At 33.1% G+C, this 22,077-nt stretch overlaps 2 protein-coding genes across 2 annotated transcripts in view; one reads left to right on the top strand and one right to left on the bottom strand.

The window, feature by feature from the left end:
- The window catches only part of LOC106125379 (probable serine/threonine-protein kinase ndrC), a 76,126-nt gene that overhangs the window by 29,604 nt on the left and 24,445 nt on the right, over positions 1-22,077 (top strand). The gene's annotated exons all lie outside the window — the stretch shown is intronic.
- Positions 2,994-3,796, bottom strand: LOC106125380 (probable palmitoyltransferase ZDHHC24). The gene has a single exon (XM_013322558.1). It carries the CDS (start codon positions 3,744-3,746, stop codon positions 3,021-3,023), a length of 726 nt encoding a protein of 241 aa, XP_013178012.1. The 5' UTR covers positions 3,747-3,796; the 3' UTR covers positions 2,994-3,020.

The following is a 22,077-nucleotide window of genomic DNA, read 5'->3' on the forward strand; positions in this document are numbered from 1 at the left end:
ACATATTCTAAAAGGATCGCGTTTATTAACGTCTTTTTCACTTAACCTATAAAACTTTAATTATTCTTAGGTCATAAATTTCTACAAACATCTTCATGGGCGTTGTCCTAAAAACTTGGTTATGGTAATGAAAAATTCTTCATAAATCAAAATGTGTAATTTATTTTTATTACCTTTCCAAGTAGTTGTGGATTAAATATAATTTATCTTTCGAATCAATAAATAACGGAAGTTTTATAACTGTTCATAAAAGTGATTTATGTTTAACGCAAGTGACCAATTGTAAGCTTCAGGCTAAGACATTGAGAAGCCAGTTAAATATACACGGCCTGAATTAACTGACACACAAATACTACGATTAATCTGAAGTGTACACTGAATATATTTGATATTTTGTTATATTTCTGGTAAACTTGTAAACATTACCCTGTATTTTGACGTATTCAAGAGAAATTCTTTTAGTTTTTCCCATCTTTTAGAAATCTTGGCAGCTTGTTTTCGGAATGGAAACGTTCCTTGTTCATTATTTGATATATTTTGTGTTTAACTAGCTGTTGCCCGCGACTCCACACGCGCGAAATTAAAAAAAAATTAAGTATGTGATCTTCCAGATTAGGTAATATATTTCTATGCTAAATTTCATTGAGATCCATGCTGCCATTCTGAAGATATCTACTAACAAACATGCATCCATCCATCCATTCATTTAATTTAAAAAAGTAGAATATAACTTATTAGTAGAACAATATTTTCGGACTGAAATTCAAATCCCAATTGATCATAAACTTACAACTAGGAGCGTAACAAATAAAAAATTGTCGACCCCCGATTATATCAACGTCTACGGTAAGCGTACGTCAGAATATATAATTCCAACATTAATAAATAATTTACCTACTGATATAAAAAATAATATAAACAACAAAAACATAAAAAATATACTTAAAAATCATTATCTAAAATCCTAAGTCTAATAAAATTATAACGCGTTTGTGCACCCTGTATATGACGGTATGAGCGAGCTCACCAATTTGCTGTAAACAAAAAAAAAGTATGTAACTTACCTACCGTTTCATAGCGTAGTACCAAAGTGTCTGGACAAACCCGCAATGGGTTTATAGACACTTTTATTGTAAATTTGTATTTTATTCCTTGTTTATATAAATAAATAAAAAAAAAAAAAAAATTAAACATTTATAATATTAGTAAGATTTGACAAAAAACTCAATTACTCTTCGTGTAGTATCTCTTAGACAAACAAAATATTTACATAAATTTTAGTATGTTACTTCGCATTCAATTCTATTTAAAGAACCCGACAAAAGCAATCAAATATTTTTGGTATCATCGTAAATTCAGACTACAAAAAATCCTCGAAATGTTTATAATTGAGTAAAACATTAGGTAAATATTACGAAGGAGGTGTTACTTCACGGAAACGTTAGCTGTGGCGATTACGGAAACATTCTGACATGCGATGCGACGATACCGACACCGGAAATAAAGCGAATTATTGTTCAGCGTGACGGACAAATAACTACGAAAAATAATTTATAAAATTTCCCAAATAGTATGTGGATTAATAAAATTTTAAACTAACGCGTAATTTCTTTCGATCACATCAACATCACGTAGGATTATATTCAAGCGTTAGTTCATTAATTAATATTGAGTTAAGCCCGCCATTGTATGAACTGCGTGTACAGTAAAGAATAAAGATAAAGATTAAAAGCGAAAAATGTATCTTTAGCCTCCATGATTCTTAATTTAAATAAGCACTAACATATTCATGTCTTTAATGTTGCAGTAGGTCAATAATTAAATTCGCTTTGCCAAGCATAAAGATTAATAATTCGCCAATCATGATATAAAATATGTCTTCGTTTAAGCTGAAAGATAATATTTTACATATTGAAATGATATGGGTCCATAAAGAGATGGCTAATGAGGAAATGAGTTTAGGTATATTGGCTGATAGAGATGTATAAAAGAATAATAAACACTGCGCCAACTCAACATAGGAAATATGGTAAGATGATGATGATTAAAATATAGTAGACTATCAGTGTGATAGCTAACATTATAGGTTAACATAAGATATAACATTTCATAGTAACAAATGCCAGTAGAGCAAGCTACATAAACATAGACAGTACAACAGTTGGTAACGGGCCATAACGGTCCGAGTGACAGGCAACGCATGCCTTATGCATTGCACGATCATTTATGCTGCGTACTTTGCAACCTCACTTTATTATGTTAGACAAAGGCAATGCATTTATTATCGTTTAACTGTTGTCTTTTGAATCCTGATAATTTGGAAAATAAAGGCACTTTAACTATTAAGACCTATTTGCTCTTTTATCTGATGAACAGAAGACCAATACAATAGCCGACGATATTTTTAGTCTTAAAATTTATCACAATATTAATTAAACGTATGACCGTGAAGGTTTTCGCGCGTACATGTTTTACAGGTATGTTTTAAATTATCTTTATGATAATTATAATTTTAAGTACTTCATCGCATATTATATCACCTGTGATAACTAGATTCGCACCTAAGTTAGTCGTATGTAAGGAAACGCAGTCGCGTGCGCGTTCTTCCTGTACTGACTATTAGCATGCCGCGCGGCGTCGTTAGCTTACGTAACAGTTACGAGCACCACCAAAGTCTACGGCTGTTTGCTGCGCTTTTCTATTTGTGTACATTGTGTTGTTTAGCCCCTGGGAATGTTCATCACTCTGACAAATTGCAAAAGTGATTGCTGATCTTATTTCAAGATTAAACAGTTGCTGTCTACTACCATGAAGTTAATGATTCAAATAATATTAAGATAGTGTTCTTTAGTTTGTATAAATAATTACTAAAGTAAACTAAAATACGTTTGCATGCTTATGGATTTTATTGTAAAAACTATTGTAAAACTTAAATTTTTATTGTTCTTAAAACAATGGTGTATCTAATAGCTATTTATTATAAATAAATTCTATAACACTCATATTTCTTAATTGTCACATTATGAAGGACTATCAACAAATGGCCATATAATAGCTAAGTACCATCTTCTTCCAAAAACACTAACCAAATTCTCTCTCCAATGATTCTTAGCAGGATCTCTATATTCATGCGCGGTGACACCTCTCAACGTATTCTTCATATGAAATCGAAACAAGATAGCTGACCATGCAATGAGACCAACATTGAATAGAAATAACATCACATACAAATCTTTAGTAGACATTGGCTCGGGAATAAAAAATCTTAATAAAGGATTCAAGATACGTAATACTGCTAAGAAGAATCCGTGGTCTTTAAATTTAGAAGAAACGAAGTAATAATTATAGTAAGTAGAGTAAATCATTGTGATATGAATATAAGCGAGGTATAAAAGATAGTATCGCCGATTGTACAATCCAATACATCTAGAGAAGAAGAAGCAATGATGATCTCTTCTTAAAATGCACACATTACAACGTTTACAGTGCCAGGCTTTAGGTGGTCGATGTGTCTTACACAGTTCACAATAATCACCACCTTCTGTGGGCTTCAGTTTCTTGTCTTTCAAATTCCCATCAAAGTAAATGCTCATCATCATGTTTCCAGTCACATTGATAAAACAAAACATGCAAAGGAAAATGTGGAGACATTGTTTAGCGATGCCCGGTTTGTAGATTTCAATCAAAGCAGGTCTGACCACAGTCATCTCAAAGATTAGGAATCCAGGTGTTAGGATTAATACCATTAGATGACAATGTACTTTTTCGAAAATATAAAGAAGTTTGTGAAGAAATTGTTGGTTTGCCATTTTGGTAATATGACATATGACAGTTGACAACAGAGAGAAGTGAAATTAAACCATAAACTGAAATAAGTTTTTTAAATTACTTTTTAAACCAATTAAGAAGTTTGTATAACATTAAATGTTCACGAAATAAAAAAAAATTAAAATTGTTTATTCTTTAATACCTCCTGTAAGGTACCCAAAATAATCAATGAAAAGTTTAATCAAAGACAAACAATAAATCTAATAAAAAAGTTGTTCGTGACATTTCATCACCATCATCATCATCAGCTTACTATACCTCCCCACCGAGGGACTCGGAGCCTACCCTAGGTTAGGTTAGGTTAGGCCACAGTCAAGCACGCGTCGTGACATTTGCTTGCCACTAATTTCTCTTAGGGCTTCGAACTTCTGCAAATAAGCTATTATTTGTCTGTATATAACCAATATAAATTATTTCACAATTGGTTGTGTCGGTATTGAGCGTAATGGTTCCTTTCACTGACACTTTGATGTACAAACGTGTAAACGATGTACCGCAATTGCCGCTCAGTGCAATCGGCGATAAAAATTTATTCGCCCCGTTTATGTCAATAGGCAGGTGTTACGCGCGATCTTTCTCACGATGTTGACATTTTGGAGTAATCCGCTTGTGTTCTGATCGATAACTTTGATATCGCGGACATGATTGATGTGGTTAAAACATTTAAATCCGATCTAAAAAGAATGTACGAGTACGATGTAAGAGTATAAAGAAAGAATATGTAAGGCGAAGTTAATTGAAGAAAAGTATGAAGACAGGAATCATGAAGCATATAATATGTAGCTTGTGATAAATAAGAAACAATACACATGTAATTTTTTAAACATTAGCATATCAAAGAGGAACGCTCAAAAGTATAAAGATCTTAAATTATTCAAACTTTCGTGAGACATTATACTGAACTGATATAACACGGCTAAACACTCATGTATATTCGTCTGGTGGCGGCACCGACTAGTTTCGAGCCCATCCGGGGCCCTTCATCAGGATCAGTGGTACAGGTATTATTTCGCGGACGCGGCCCGTCGCTCACTCGTCTGTTTAGTATAATGATCTAGTGGATAACAGAGAATACCATTATCGGACCACCATAGTTAAATAGAACCTAGTCAGCAGTAATTTAGAGTCTAGTGAGAATGTCTATAAGCTGCCGACAAGAGTGACTGAATTAAAAAAAATCTTTTTTAAATAGTCTGTGTTATATTAGACCTGGAAATTCTTTAGTACATACTAAATGTGATTATTATAAATGATACCTCTGTATGTAGTGAGTCTATGTTCATGATGACTAATATGCACTTTAGGCAGGAAGTTTAAATGGGTTCAATATAATATAGGTTACAAGATTAATTATTACATCCTGTAATATAAATATCAAAGTTATATCATTCAAGTTTTTAATTCATTGAAATATAATTCAATAAATTTTATATCGCTCTAATTAGATCTTCGTTGGCATTTAAAGTTGATGACATGTTAATGATTAAAAATAAACTATAAATGTGCGTAAAGCTTTTTTTCATACATAGATATGATTGAGTTTGACTTAAAAAAAAAAACTTTATTTAAGTCTACTTTCAAAATTTTACTTCTTTTAATGAATCGTGTCATTCATTTTAATATTTCGCAGCAATAGCAATAAGAGGCTTTATTTTAGTCCTTTACTACCGATCCTGTTCTTATAAGAAAAGACTGGTCAGGGAATTTTAGCGGTGAAGAGGACTCATATGAATTGGTAATATCCCCTTCCTGTGTTAATTTCAACGCATCTGTAAATACGAATACTGGTGACCGCTTGCTCGTTTGCAACCGTATAGTGTTATAGAAAAAAAACTTTTTATCTATCTTGCTAATTGTTAATGCAAAAGTTTAACGTTAGGTGGACGTTATCACGTAACTATAGAACCACTGAATAGATCTAGAACAATTTTGTAACGGAAAAGATTACAGACGAATCTTGGACAACTAATGAGTCTCTACATAAAAGTGATTAGGCGTGTAAGTCTGTATTGTATTGGAACTTTAGAGGTTTCCTAAGTAATATGATCGTAGTAAATGTCCATTCAACGGTACTAACGTAACTGACAGGCAATTTCAAACGGTCTTAGAAGGTAATAAAATATGAATGCTAGCAATACAATAGGTAAAGTCCTCTTCGACGTCGCAATGCAAATTACTAAGCTAATGTCCATCCAAATGGTATAATAAAATGCACTAATATTTCAAATTCATTTTGAAATTGGTCATCTATTTCATCAGTGACGTGAATAAATTTAGTTTATTTTTTTGATACTAAGCTTTAAATTTCCGAATAATTAAGGTTGAAATGTAAAAACAAAACCGTGGTAATTATGTAAGTAATTATAAAAGTGTAAGTTCCGAGAAACCAACGATTTTATAAGTTGACCTATAATTCAAGGACCTTCCAATGTTACTTTCTGCGTACATTAATTGTACCAAAACAAATTGACCTTTCAAAGTATAGTACTATGGAATTACACTGTCAAAATACATGTATTAAAACATACATTTACCTCTGGTTTATCAAAGAGAGTGAATGAGATAGCGATATGTTTCTACACAAATGTTTTCAACAATGTAAACCGAGAGTCAGCAATTCATTAAACCCGGCAGTTGTTAATAGGTATCATATTATAACGTGAGGAACCTTCAATCGAGATTCCGTTGCTTCGGGAAGTTTTTGTTGGTGTTTTAAATTATTGGTATAATCATGCCGCAAGGAAAGTGAGTCTGTATGGATATCTCAGAACCGGTTTCTTCTGTAAACAACGTCTGGGATATCTGCGTAATTTCTTTGACGAACATACTACGACTACGACGAATAATTTATCATAGAAAATGAGAATTATTTTGAATGTTTATGATAATATTACTGCGCAGAATACTGAAGTTTAAAGTGACTCTAGATATGGTTTGTCAAGAGCAGTGGTTCCCAAACTTATTTTGTCTACTGCCCACTTTGAGAATAAATATCTTTTAGCGCCCCCTTATTTTCAAATTAATTAATTATTGTGACCTATATATGAATATTAACGGAGAATTCTAAACGAAACTTTTACTATAACCCGCAACTTGAGACCTGCAGCTCCCATAAGGGGGCGTTATCGCCCACTATGGGAAAGACTGATGTATAACATAGTTTTATAGTTGATTATTATTCTCTATTTTGTTTTCAGGTAAACAAGCTGAATCATTATTTATTCAAAGTTATGGCAAGATAGTAAGTATGAAATTACACTTATGTGACTGATACCAAAGGTCAACGTACATTCAACTGTTCATATGTTTTGGATGTACGTTTGCTGATTCATAAACATGTAAAACATTTAACATCAAAGGAAACTGCGCATCTGATTAATGTATCCTATAAAAACTAATAAATCTTTTTATAATTAGCAAATTTACCCATCGATTTTTGAATTACACGATAATTAATTACGATTTTGAAATACAATTATGTAATTACTTTTATTTATTGGTGACATTCAAAATCTTAATTACTCAAATGTTTCTTAAAGATACAGAGCAAGATATTATGCTTTTTAATACAAAAAATATTTAATAAGCATAATTTTTTAACATATTCCATTATTTGTTTTCTCACGTAAACACATCTGTAAATTCAAATAGTATTTTAAAGGTAATACAGACAATCATCATCATCATCAGCTCACTATACGTCCTCACCGAGGGGCTCGGAGCCTACCCTAAGTAACGGATGATTAGGCTATAGACAACCACGCTGGCCAAGTGTGGGTTGGTTGATTTCACCCGTATCTTTGAGTTTCTTCTCAGATATGTGCAATTCGAACCCAGGACATGCAGATTGCAAGTCTCCTGAGCCACTGACGCTCTCCAATGTCTCCAATACAGATAAAAGCTATTTAGTATTATGAAGTAAGATGTCTTTAAATATAAGTAAACTATAAATAGCCGTCAACGTCAACATAATGTAGTGATGAGGTATGTGCCGAGTGAAAGTGCAGCGCGGTGAAGCGTGGTCAATGGGCCGTAGTCAACTATCTATAGGTTGGCTCACGTAATACTGACCGCTTGGAAAATGAACCATCGCGTTTCGACATTAAAAAAATAATTACCCTACATTTTATGGGAATGGATAACTGGGTTACCGCCGGCTACGTTAATCATCAAAAGGCAAACTAAGCTTGTAATTTAACAGTACTATCAATACTTTGATTTTGTAAAAGATGCTGTGTTGAACACAGTTTTAGGTAGTGGTAGGTATTGGATGTGCGCCCACCTGCGCGGACATACGCTCGAAGCCACGAGCTACTTCTCATCTCTAAATGTTTGTGTCTAGATTTTTATATAATAAAATTTGAACTAAGGTGATTCATCAATGCAATAATTATAATAATAATAAAAAAAAAACAAAATATGATGTTTATAACTTTATTATTTTTTTTTTTAACTTTTATTATTCATAAAATCTTCATCTCAATAAAATGAGATATTAAAAAGTGTTGAAACACAAGATGGTCGTACCATAAATGTTGCTACTAAAGTACGGTGTATTTATAACCTTAAAAAATAAGGTAACTGGCATATCAGATAACCAATTTGGTGCTTAACATCGGACCCATCAGCAATTATATTGATGGACGTTTTGTTTAGCGCAATCGTACGTGACTCTTTTTATGTTTACCTCTGACTATAGTTAGTTTAACATATTATCACTAATCTTTTTTTTTTATTATCTTTGGCAACATTTGTTTTGTGTTCTTATTGCATCAATCTATGTGGAATCCCTTTGAACGTATTTCACATAAAACGGATATAAGTCTAACTAACAATTACTCGTACGAAAAAAAACAATACGATTTTGGATTTTTATGTTAATTTAGTTGCTATTGAACCTATAAGAGAAAGAAGAGAAAATAAATATCTACTGTAATGATGCTATGCAGTTGTTATAAATAAAAAAAAATTTACTCAATTAAGAAATGACATGATAAATTATTCAAACTTTCGTGAGACATTATACTAAACTGATATATAAACACAGCTAAACACTCACGTATATTCGTCCGGTGGCGGCACCGACTTGTTTCGAGCCCGTCGAGGGCCCATCATCAGGATGAGTGGTACTGGTATTATTTCGCGGACGCGGCCCGTCGCTCACTGCCGCCACCGGACGTATATACGTGAGTGTTTAGCCGTGTTTATATATCAGTTTAAATGACTTGATGTTTATAATGTTTTACAAAAGAAAGTATAATAATTAGTGAGAAATAGTAATAAATAAAAAGTCAATAATTGAAGGTCTTATTTATTCCGACTCATACAATGGAATGTTCTGTGATCTTTTTACTCAATAACTTCCTAGTTTATTGTACGAGCAAATAAAAATACTACAAACTAGTATAATCGGTCAAGACTTTTAAAAATAACATTTTATTTACATAGGCATTTACTACAGGAAATTACTTGGTACTGATAATACCTAAATAAGCAATAGTTTTTTTCTTTTTTGTATTACTGTAAAGAAAAAATAAAAAGAAAGAAAAAAAAGATACTGAATAAATTAAATCGTTTTTACAATAAAACAATTACATAACCTTCTTCTTTTGGAAGTCGGTTGTCGAACAATCGATTGTTTATCTTATACGGGAATAGAAAACGTATTGAGTAGAATGAAGAAATAGCAAAAATCATCCCTCAATAAGAACTTTTTTAATTCACTAATGTGTTTGAACTAAGTTTTTTTCTAGTATCTTTAACAACAACAAAACTTGTACCCGTAATCTGCCTTTTATCTTACGAAGGGTTCGCACAGTATGTATTCCTCCATACATCTTTATCAGCCGCCATATCTGAATTTTTTTTTTTTTTTTTTTTTTATATCAGTAGGTGGCAAACGAGCTAGCGGCCACCTGAAATCGCTGAAATAGCGAAGTGACCGTTGCCCATAGACATACGCAATTGCATATGCGTTGCCTACCTTTAATCGACGGAGGAGAGGATGCACAGAAAGAAAATATTTTCCCTTTCCATGCATCCTCTCATCCGGAAAGTCCACTTCCACATCCCATCCTTTCCTTATAAGAAAGAGGGTGGGAAGGGAAAGAGGACTATATAAGGCCTCCGGGACGCACACTCATCAGACGAAACGCGGAATTGCTTCCACTTCACGCCTATCTTCTGTGTGGTCGTGGTATTTCACCGGGCGAGCCGGGCCGATTCGTGCGAAGATGTTAAAGCGGGCTCTACCACTGTGATCTGAATTTACCCCCATTTTACGCATATCCTCTATCACACGATCCATCCATACTTGATTCGCACATCCTCTAGCTTTGAAGCCAACCGTATTTATGCACAATACAGTCAGAGACTGTTAGTTATCCAACAAATAACGTTATTTTACTTCTTACCCGTGTAGGTCAGTCACAGGAGCGGGTGGGTGGGGGGTTGGCTCAGGTTTTTGTCACGTAGTCATTAGTTGTTCTTTTTCATAATATACATTTCACTAATAATTTAAGTATGTATGCAGTCTTAAAATGGGATTATGGGTATGTTCCCTAATATTATGAATGCGAAAGTTAAGATGGATGGATGGCCGAAACAGCTCAACAGATTATGATGAAATTTGGCACAGATGTAGGACGTAGTTTGGAAGAACACACAGGATACTTATTATTTTACTTTATTTCGCGCGGTCAGTCTCAGGCGACAGCTAGTTACTAAATATTCTTTTCAACATCACAATAACAGTTTGGTTATCGTCTAACATTTGCTCTATCGGTCAACTTATCATTCATGTACCAGCCCACACAATTTACACGTAATACCTTGTTAGATGTCATTGGATTATTTATTATTCTACACGCCTGTTACACGGAACTACTTTTTATAATATTCGTTTTAATATACATTCTTAGTTATATTATAAGTGTGAATATTTAGATGGATGAACGGATGGATGTTTGTTAGAAGGTATCTCCAGAACATAGCCTGGATGAACATTTTTTATTAATCCGCGCCAACGGAGTCGCGGACAACAACTAACCAATAAACCGATTTTAAAAACTCGATCACAAATCGAAAGCATAGTTCTTAGCGAGCCTAATGCCAAGTATATTTTTTCGATTTTTAGGAACCTAAATTTAAATTACGTAGGTAACTTCTGAACATTTTTAAATTATGTATTAAAAACTCTTTTGTTTAGCTGTATAAAAAAAGAAGCAATTTTACAACCAATCGAAATAAACTATAAAGTTCTAGATTTATAAGAATAGTTGAAAGAATTCGAACTTACGACCTCATAATTCAGTCCTTACAATAATAATTGAGCTATTGGTGTTACAAATTTGAATTATCAATAATGATAAGATCTATAATGCAATAGGGTGCGGTGGGTTCAGTAGTAAAATAAATGTATGTATAACAGTGTCGCGCCCTCTACAGGTGCGCCTTGAGTACAAACAGCTCAAGGTAAGTTATATGCCAAGTATGTGTAAATCCGTTTAACTTCTTTCAAAGATATACGATCTAATGTAATGCCCATGATATAATCCTAATTTTTGACAACTTTTAAGAAAGGCAAGAGTAGTTTGGTAAATAAAATATTTTTTTCTATTATTATATTCTTAAAGCTTAGCTTTAGCTTAAAGCTTAGTACTCAGGGTGCCTAGTACTTAAGGATGGGAGAAGTAGTGAATTTGATAGAGCAAATGACGCATAGGGTATAATTCTCTTTCTGTCCTCTCCTCCTTCGATTAAAGGCTTGGGACGCATCTGCAATTGCAGATGTCTATTGGTAGCGGACATTTTGCTATTTCGGCGAATTCAGGTGGCTGCATGCTTGTTTGCCACATATATAATAAGCAGGGAACTATGTCTGTGATGTGATCTATAGTAGAAAGGTTGGGTTCTAAATGGTTATCCGCAATTTCTGTGTATACATTTAGGTCACTGGCGAGAGTCTCAACAATTTATAATAGAAGTCTACAAAATGATCTCGTAATACACTATAAGATTGAAAATAGTACCGAAAAATAAATTATAGATTAAATAAATTATAATAAATAATTTTATCGAAAATATACATAACTGTGGTACTTCGGTGTAATTTCGCAACATTATTTGAAGGTCCGTTAAACGTACACTTCGCCCGATTTACTCGGACTTAAAACTTATTAGAAAAGACAATTGAAATAATAAAATAATTCAATTCTATAATAATAGTTTTATTTACAGCATTCTCGTGACACTGTGTTAGCTGCCGATACGAAGACTTCTAACCTTTATAGTGAAGGGCTGAATAGTCCATTCTAAAATATGATTTAAAATAATTGTTATAAGACATAAATTTCTTTGACTGTCATGTTATATTTTGGTATTGCGAGCAGAGTTAGATTAGGTCAAGTAGTACAAATAGTAACAGATTATATTTTAATGCAAAATTCTATTAATTGATTTATATCCGTTATTATTTATTTAAGAGTGTTGTCGAGTTTAAGTGCAGAGCTTGGGAAAATTGTCTAAACAGGAACCGGTCTTATGAGCAAAGTTAATGCTAAACTCTGATAGAGTGGCACAGAGATGATAATGACTCTTATCTGATAGAGATATAGTCTTGCATTGGATAATTTTCTTGTACTTTGTACAGTGGTAGAGTCCGCAGAAACGCTAAATGCCAAATGGTCCGCTAGACAGGTACTACGACTCCACAGAAAATAGACGACAAGTGCGATGTAATTACGCATTCGTCTGATAATTGTGATACCTGGGAACCAAGTTCAAGTACCTTATCACATCCCAATCTTTCTGATGTAATAAGGAGAAGGAAAACAATATTTAGCTAAGGAAGGAATGCATGGAAAATGTAAATTTTGGTTTCGCATCTCTGTCCATTAAAGTAAACGCAAATGCAACAAATAAAAGGTCCAAATTGTGCAATATTTTATTATTCAAATATTTTAAATCTCATTGTATTTACGGCGAACATCCTCACAGCGTAGTTTTGCGCAAGCTTCGCGGATCTCGTATTGATAAGTATTCGATCCGAATACAATCCAATTCGGCCTTCATTCAACTGGTTTACTAAACTAAACAAAGAATTCTTCGATAAAACCTGCTCAATACGCACTAGTGTCAATTATTTTTACTGAATAAATTAAAATAATTGTTTGAACTATGACATGTCCTAAAACGTAACTCAGAACATTAATATAGAATTATTGAGACAAAAATTTGTTCTTACATTTGGTCACTAATTTGAATATGCATTTTTAAATTCAATATGGTAATGTTACAAAATACGAAGAAATTTAATCAAATCATATTGAAACTTCCTCGTACATTGCAATTGACATACTGACACCGTGCTCCGTGCTCAGGTCGGAGCAAGATCGCACAGGACAACGTTGTGAAACTAGAGAAATATGGAAATGTTAAACTGCAACTTCATTGCTCCGTGGCTTCCTTAACGAATTATAGTTGGTGATACGATCTTTTAGATATTTCATCATGGTATTGGTGTTATAAACACGATTTAAAAAGCCAACGTCGTTTTACGTATAGATTCAAAACATATGCATATTAAAAAAACTATTACAGATTTGTGGAAAATAATTTTACATCAGTCATAAGCAATTGTTGTACCGTAATATATTGCATTAGGTATTATAGAAATACATACAAACACTGCCAAATAAGTTATCATTATATAACATTACTATATACTACATAACTACATTAATATATACAATTTAAGTTCACAATAAAATTTAAAAAATCAACAAGTCATTTCACTTACGTCATCAAAGTGAGAGAAAGTTCGTCTGCTTAATTACGGACAATGGACGAGATAATTCCGAGATTAAAACGATATGCGTCAGGGAAAAGCGAAATTTAACTCGTAACCCTCACACTTCCTTACTATCCGTTTCCACTGTACAAACATATATTTGCTATCTCACTCTTTTCAAAGAATATGATAGGGATGACGAATATGTTTTTGTTGTGTTTCACTGGTAACCTACGCTTATGCAATAGTTATTACGCGTTATTAAAATTTTGCTTTTGAAAGTAAAAGCGCAGATTAGTGCTATTAGGTAATGGCTGGAGGGAGTCGTCTGCGGTTTAAAGCAATTGCCGTTTTGTTGAACTCGTGTTGATGCTATTACTAATCAAAAGTTGAAATGGGATTTTTTCATATACTAGTAATTGGCAAATGATTGATCTAATGTAATTACCAGACATTGTTATCTATAAAAATTATTAATTTTATAAGTAACGATAGTTACCGTGGATTTCTAACACCAAAATCCCAGTTTAAAACATATTGATAACTCTTGTCAAAGATGAAAGACAGGGATGACGATAGTTTTCATCCAGAGATTTTGGTCTCAGAAACCCACAGTTAAGCTTATTTGCCAGTTATTTAGCAAGGACAAGGGACAGAGTTGGCAAAAAGGAATGTTAGAACACATTTAGTCGTCGGCTGTTACTCGTACATAATGTTTCCCTCGGCGAAGACAGAGCTTGGTCGCTCCTAGTCTATGGTATTATAGAACCATGGATTAGGAGTGACCCGCCTTAGTTAACCACGCGGCCTTTGCGGTGAGGTTGACTGCACACTACACATATTTAATTAATTTTACAACTTCACAGGTGATTTATTAAAGAATCCATCACTTTATATTTTGTGTCTGCAAGAAATTCCTTATCACTCTCATTGGACTACGTTTTGTGTCGTATCCAAGATCGCTCGCCCGCAACCGGTTGCTAAATTAATATTCGCCGTTTTACTGTTTATTTTTTACAATTTCAACCTTATTTCTATATGAATAGGAACTAACATAGAAAATAGTGTTATTCTACTCTAATAAATTAAAATACGATTGCAATAAAATAAACTATAAATATATTAAGACATTCTTCAATAAAATCTTGACTTATTACTGGAAAAATATAGCATATTTTTATTACAAGAAAATACCAAGAATTAGACATCTATGATTCGATTGCGTAGATTTTAAGCCTTTTTTCACTTTACTTGTCAAAATCGCTAACATTATGACGTGGTTTATTGACAATCAATTCAACATACGGTAAAACATTTTTTATTGGGTCACTTCATTAGGTTTTTGAAACTTGATGGAAGAATAAAATTAATAAAATTTTAATTCTTCTTTATTTATTTTAAGCTGGTGTTGCATAATATTTATTAGTGTTTTAAAAACTAAGCCTAATAAATATGATTCTTATCAGGCAGTATAGATTTAAGATAAATATTAACGTAATTAATCTGAAAATCTTCTCTTTTCCTCTATTGTCTATTGGATTCAAGTACAATAATATCAAACAAAAAAAAACGCTTTTTTTTAAAACACGCTTGGTTCAAATTGTTAAGTTTTTTTTTTGGTTTATCTAAACTTCAAAGTATTTTAATTTGTGTATTAAAAATATAATTATATTAATAAAATAAATATCATATTATAGTAAATATTCTGTTCAAATTTACATTGTCATACAAAGGAGGTTTCCCTAACAGCGACATATTCTGTGAAATAAAATGTTTACATTTCATTGCAAATATTATTTATACTTTGCTTTGTCAGTTTGCTATTTGCGAAGCAATGTATGTAATTCAAGGAATATTGCCATAAATATGCAATGACGTGTTGAAAATGTAGACATATCGAGTTTATTTTCCACTAAAGTTTGCACTACGTAAAGTTTGCTAAGGTCCTTGTATGTTATTGAAGTTTTTTGCCTTTGTGCGTCCTTTGCCCTTGGTAACGTTCTGTTTAATAAATACCTGTCAGTTATTTTTAAAGATGACAATCAAATGCATCGTTTGAATATTTTTTGTTAATCTTATTTCATACTAGTATTATAAATGTAAATGTTTGGATGGATGGATGTTTGTTAGAATCACCGTAATGGCTCAACGGATCTTGATGAAATTTGCCATAGATGTAGAACATAGCCTGGAAGAGCACATAGGTTACTAATTACGTTTTTTTTTAATTCCGCGCGGACGGAGTCGCGGGCGACAGCTAGCTTACTAATATTTCTTGTACTAACAAAGCTCTGTGCTTGTGCTAGGACATGGTTTACGACAATAGTCGAATGGCAGGATTCGAACCTCCGACCACGCGATCGAAAATCCGTACCCTTAACCATTAGGCTATTAATGCTTAAATAAGAATGATAAATATTTATTTGAATTCTTCAAAGTACATTATTTTGTCTGTTAATTTGTTTTCTGTACTTTAGAGCTACACATACACATAGAAGTAAATAAGAAGATATTAGTTTGTACATAATAAAACAATTTCGGCCATTTTATTATCGATTTAATCCTAATGAACGTGGGTGTAATCGATGTCATTTGAATTAAACCGTTTTATAGAGGTTACACTAGACCATGTGTTGATTGCCTTGTGGTTTATTACGATACCAGCGGTCGCCGGAATTAAAAAAAAAAGACTTAATTAGTAGCTTATGTGTTCATCCAGGCTATGTTCTACTTACATCTATGCCAAATTTCAACAAGATCCGTTTTGGATATACTTTCTATAACAAAACCATTTACATTTAAAATGGTTCTTAAAAAGATATTGATAACTAAATGTTATCGAAAATTCTGTAATGTTTGAGTTTAGAGATGGCGTTTGCTATTCCCTCTCCCAAAACAATAGTAATAATAAATTTATTTTTGTAATTTAAAATAAAATAGGAAACAGGAAAATAAACTCATTACGATATTATTAAAAGATAAACAAACGATGCATGTTTACAATTAACGTTTAAAAATATAATTGTATTCATAAATATATATACGAATACGGAAAAGCCCTGTCCGTCCATCTGTGATTGTTTTGTCTTCCTCAATAAACATAGTAATGTACGCTATTGTATGTTTTTTGTTCCTTCACTGGAGAATGAATACATTTCATGCACAATTTTTTTTTCAGACGCCATTGTGAGATTTCTATCTAATTTAATTATGAGGAATTTAATAGCATACAGTATTTTAATATTGTTTTGTTAGTATAATGCTGCATACTGACAAAAAAAATATAATGCGAATGTTTAGAGTGATGGATGGATGTTTGTTCTCTTGTTTCTCTTGTTTCTCTCGATGAAATTTGGCATACATATTGTTATGAAGAAAATCCGACACTGTGCCGGTGTATCGGCGCGGCACTAGCCTTATTAAAGTGTCAACGTTTATGTCCCCACACTAATCAATCTGACAGTTGACTTGGTTACGAAAGCATGCCATTCAAGCCAAAGGATTCAAACTAATAATATCTAAAAATATAGAGCATAGTCTGGAAAATACTACTACTAATTTTATTTTTACTACTAATTATATTTTTTTTTATTGCGCGCGGACGGAGTTGCGAGCGACCGCTAGTAAATGCGAAATCTTAGTTGTGAGTTTCAGATCTTTGATTTTCCCCTGATTGTTTTAAAAATGTCAATTGGATTAATTTTTTTAACTAGTTCCTGGAATTTGTGTTATATGAGGAATAAGAAGATCAAATTCTTTCGAACACGAAACAATTATGAATGGATCGGCATTTGTTTTCGGATGTTTTTGTGCGGTGTGGGCGGACCTTAATTACAATGATCGGACCCACACGCGAAATAACATTTAAAATGTTGTTTAAATCTTAATTTACTGAGTCGTTTTTAGCCAAATATTTTAAAGCATTTATTAAGATTATAATGCTTAATGGTTTCGCCTAAACATTCAATTTATGTTAGCGATAGTTGTATAACAAAAACTGAATCTTACATTTGGATACGCTGAGGATTTAAAGTTATATTTTTACAGTTAACAGATCTGATTCATTGTAACATTGGCTCTTTAACCAGGTTCCCCTGTATTAAAGGAGCTAATGACTTCCCTTTAGATTTAGTTTCGTAGTTAAATAGACTGGCCCGATAAAGGTTAACCGAAAAGTCCCGAGTTTAACCGTGTGTTTCCACTGCCTTTATACTCAAAATCTGTTAACTCAAATATTATAAAAAATGAGATAGTAGACAAAAGGTACTTAATATATTTGCAATGGAAACCAATTTTGAGACGAAGCGTAAGTCGAGCAGAAACTTTTACCGTTCCTGATGCTGGAGCGATAAACCGCAGATCAGTTATTTAAGGTTCTTGCCCTCAACTGTACTAAAGGACTACGCGAACTTAGAAATCTTGAATTAAGAGCACGAGTGGAGTGCTAGGTTAAAGGATAAATATAACAAAGTACTACTCGTATTATCTGAAGCCGCTTTGGATGAGACATGTTTCAGGGTAAAATATACTCTTTCACCATTTCTCCGATCACGTTCACATGCATAATATTAGCAGCGGCGTTCAAAAGGTTAAAACCCATGTTTAACTAAACAGTTTAATCAAAACAGATCAATAGACATAAACAAACCTCCTTTCTCGTTAGTAAAAAGAATCAATAGAAATCGTGTGTAATGAACAAGAGCAAGTGGGTCATTCTCCCCGCGTTGGTACACAATACTAAAGTGGTGTGGTGTGTGAAACATCTCTCACTGATTGTCACATAGTTTTTATTGTCACAGCCACCCAGTTGTGTGACAATGTTTTGGAAATCATATGTAAATGCATATTACGACTGCATTTGTTGAGAGTAAGATCCTTTGTCTAAAGCGACGTAAATTGCCGATACTAATATGTTATGGTTGCGTCGCTAGAAGATTTATGATGCAGGATTGTATGCCGGTAAGTTTACGAAGTTAATATTGCTTGTTAAACAGTCATATGAAAGAAGTCTTGTAACCGTTACAAAAAATTGTTCGGCACGCATTGACTTTCTCCATAATCGGATCACTTTTACCTTCAAGGACATCCACTTTCTAACTTCTATTGTCAAGGCCCGGCTTCGAATGTTACTCTCTAATTATATTTCATATTTAATAACTATAACATTAGACTGTTGTAATTTCGTCTAATCTTATGACCATTAAAGGTTAATTTTATCACAATTTTTTTAAGACATAGATCATAACATGTTTTACCGCGAGTTTCTGAGACCGATGTCTCTAAACTTGCTATTTTTGTTTTGTCAAAGATAGTGACAAGGATGACGATATGTTTTATACAGGAATTTTTGGGTTAGAAACTCACGTAGAATCGAAGATATTAACGATGCGAACACGCTGTACATCTTCTAAATGTATCATGCATCAGGAAATATAACATTTGGGCAAATCACAACATTGCACGTTTGGTTAAAAACATTTTTGTTGGTTGAATTACATATTCTTCCATTGTCCATTAGAATGGACTTCCGTTACGCATCGAACTGTACAGACGTATTGTCAACATTACAATGACAATGTCCGCTTTCATACAATCCAGTATTGTAAATGTTTCAAATGTTTTTATAATAATGTCGTAACTGATGACAATGGAAAAAAGGTTGACTACCCCTGATATTAAACCCTAATCGTTTGTTTATGAGACCAAAATCTATATATAAAACATATCATGAACCAACTATCCGTCGCCCGCGACTGTTCACGTGGAATTAAAAAAAAGATACCCTATGTGTTCTTAAAGACGATGTTCTACATCTATGCCAAGTTTCAGTGAGATACATACAGCCGTTCTGTAGATACCTTCAACCAAACACCCATCAATCCATCAAAACATTCGCATTTACAATATAACCAAGATCTTTCTCGAAACAAAGATAACAATATGTATTAAACGAGGATTTTGGGCTCAAAAACCCACGGTAAAATATAAAAAATCGTGTACTTCAAATATGTCATTGTGTTGATATTTTTAAGATACAGATAACATAAACTTCTAAATTTTATACATTTCATTTCTTCTCAATTTCAAATGTGGACTAAATGAGAAGTCGTAAAATTTCTTATTTATTTATTATTTTACGCATAAAAAACCACATCACAAAATGCATTATATTAAAACCAAAACAAAGGCATGCGGGTGAAAAAAGAATACTTGTATGGAACAAAATAAATATATTTTCTCGTTTCATTGTATACAAGATACCAAACAAGGCAAAGGTAAAAAGGACTGGTAACACTTCCGAATATTTTGCACAGACTAATAACTACAGACGCCATTTTTGGCGCGCTTGTCACTGTCATTTCTTTCTGACATTTTTAATTTTATGGCCAGTAACATTACTTTTATTTACTACGTAATATTTGTTTTACTATTTAGTTATTTAATTAATTAAAAATCTTGTTACATGCTCGATGTAGACGTATAAAATAAAATTTACAATACGACAATATAACCATGTTTTTCTTGTTGGTAATATAAATAAAATTGTACCTAAGCTAAGACACACCTGACCTTAAGCGACGAAGTACAAATATTATCTGTGAACATGACGCATAGCAAACGATCTCCATTAAAATACATTTCGAGAAAAAAACTTACTTCTTACCAAATTAGGAAATACATTATCTAGATCTCAAACCACACCCAAGTTTGGAATTTATTAGTGCTCTATGATTTTGTTTCATTTTGAAGCTCATTGCCTTTCGACCTTTATTTTGATAATTGCATAATATTTACATCTTCATATACCTAAAATATGATATGACGAAATGTTTACGTTAAAGATTTCTGTACCTTTTAGTGTTACAGGATGGCTAAAGGACTATGCATATATGGATGTACTAGATGTTGCCCGCGATTCCGTCCACACGGAGTTAAAAAAAAAACTTAATTTGTAGCCTATCTGTTCTTACAGAATAAGATATATATCTGTGCCAAATTTCATCATCATGCGTTCAGCCTTTCTGGAGATGCCTTCAAACATCCATCCATCCAAACATTCGCATTTATAATATTAATAAGATTAGTAAGATGGATGTGTACTATAAACATCAGTCTACCTCTTTGGGTAGGTAAATACTTTTTTTAAATGTCCTGTATATGTTATACATGGTTATAAGTAATTTAAACGATCGAAACTCGAAGAAACTAAAATGCTCTATCAGTAACTCGAATAAGAAATGAAACTACAAGAACATTTTTATAAAATCGCTTAGATAAAATACGGCATTAATTATCTCTATAACGGGAAATAGAACTGCGTTGTAAAGGTCGACGGCTTTCGATCGGGGCGGCCATTAGAATACGAAGAAAACAAGTCGCGATGGAAAACCTGGCGGCTCTCACAAGTTACCACCTTCATTATTGTGACAACCAAAGTCATAATATAGTTCACCGTTCACCACCATACAAGTAAAAATACAGACGCTGGCTACCGTTGCAATCAGTTGACGTTACGCGTTTTTAAAGCTTAAAAGCTGACTTTTACAACATTATATTAAAGAATGAGCCTATGATATAAAACAAAAAACATATACACAATTACGTTTGTAATATATACTAGCTGTCGCCCGTGACACCGTCCGCCAGGGATTTAAAAATAGATAGTAGCCAATTCTCAGACCTACTGAATATTCATATAGAATTTCATAAAAATCGGTCAAACCGTTTCGGAGGTAACAATGTGACACGATAATTTTATATATTAGATTATCTATTTGGCTAACATAATGTGTAAGTCGGGAAATGTTTAATTTATTAAGAAGATTGGGCTGTTACGAATACGTCAATCGTAAACTTTAGCTAGCAGAGGGGTGGGCAGATTTGATGTAATCAAATTTTGACAATTCGATAAAAAGTATAAAATAGAATAAACCGGTGGCAGACATATATCACGATGTCGATGCCGGTCTGACCGGTTGTCGACACTTGACGCTGTAACGAGGTCATACAATTAACCCATAGTCTGGTTATATTGTACATAAGGTGCATATATTGACATAAGATAAAATAAGTCGTTATAAAATTAAAAACTGATCGTATTTCTAAATATGTACCTTTTTTGTTTCAGAGGGAAATGCTTTAGGCATGGTCCGTGCCTCTGGAAAGGCACGGTTGTTATGTGGGATTCTCTTCCCGAATGGGAGCATACCCACTAAACCCCTCTGTTCCCTCATAGCCATAATGTGGGACGCCACAGGCGTGTTAACTTACCACCGCGACGCCCCACTGACCAGCTCGAGAATAGTGCCCCACAATGCGTCACCAAATATGTACCTTACTACCGTACATAGAGTTATTTAATAATTACTTAACAGTAGCTTAGCGTACATTTCTCAAATCAAGTCTACACTAAGGGGTTTACACTACACTTTATTACTTCGATTGCGGCAATTACTCCT

This window comes from Papilio xuthus, unplaced genomic scaffold (genome assembly GCF_000836235.2).
Source record: "Papilio xuthus unplaced genomic scaffold, Pxut_1.1 DF825928.1, whole genome shotgun sequence".
Lineage (NCBI taxonomy): Eukaryota > Metazoa > Arthropoda > Insecta > Lepidoptera > Papilionidae > Papilio > Papilio xuthus.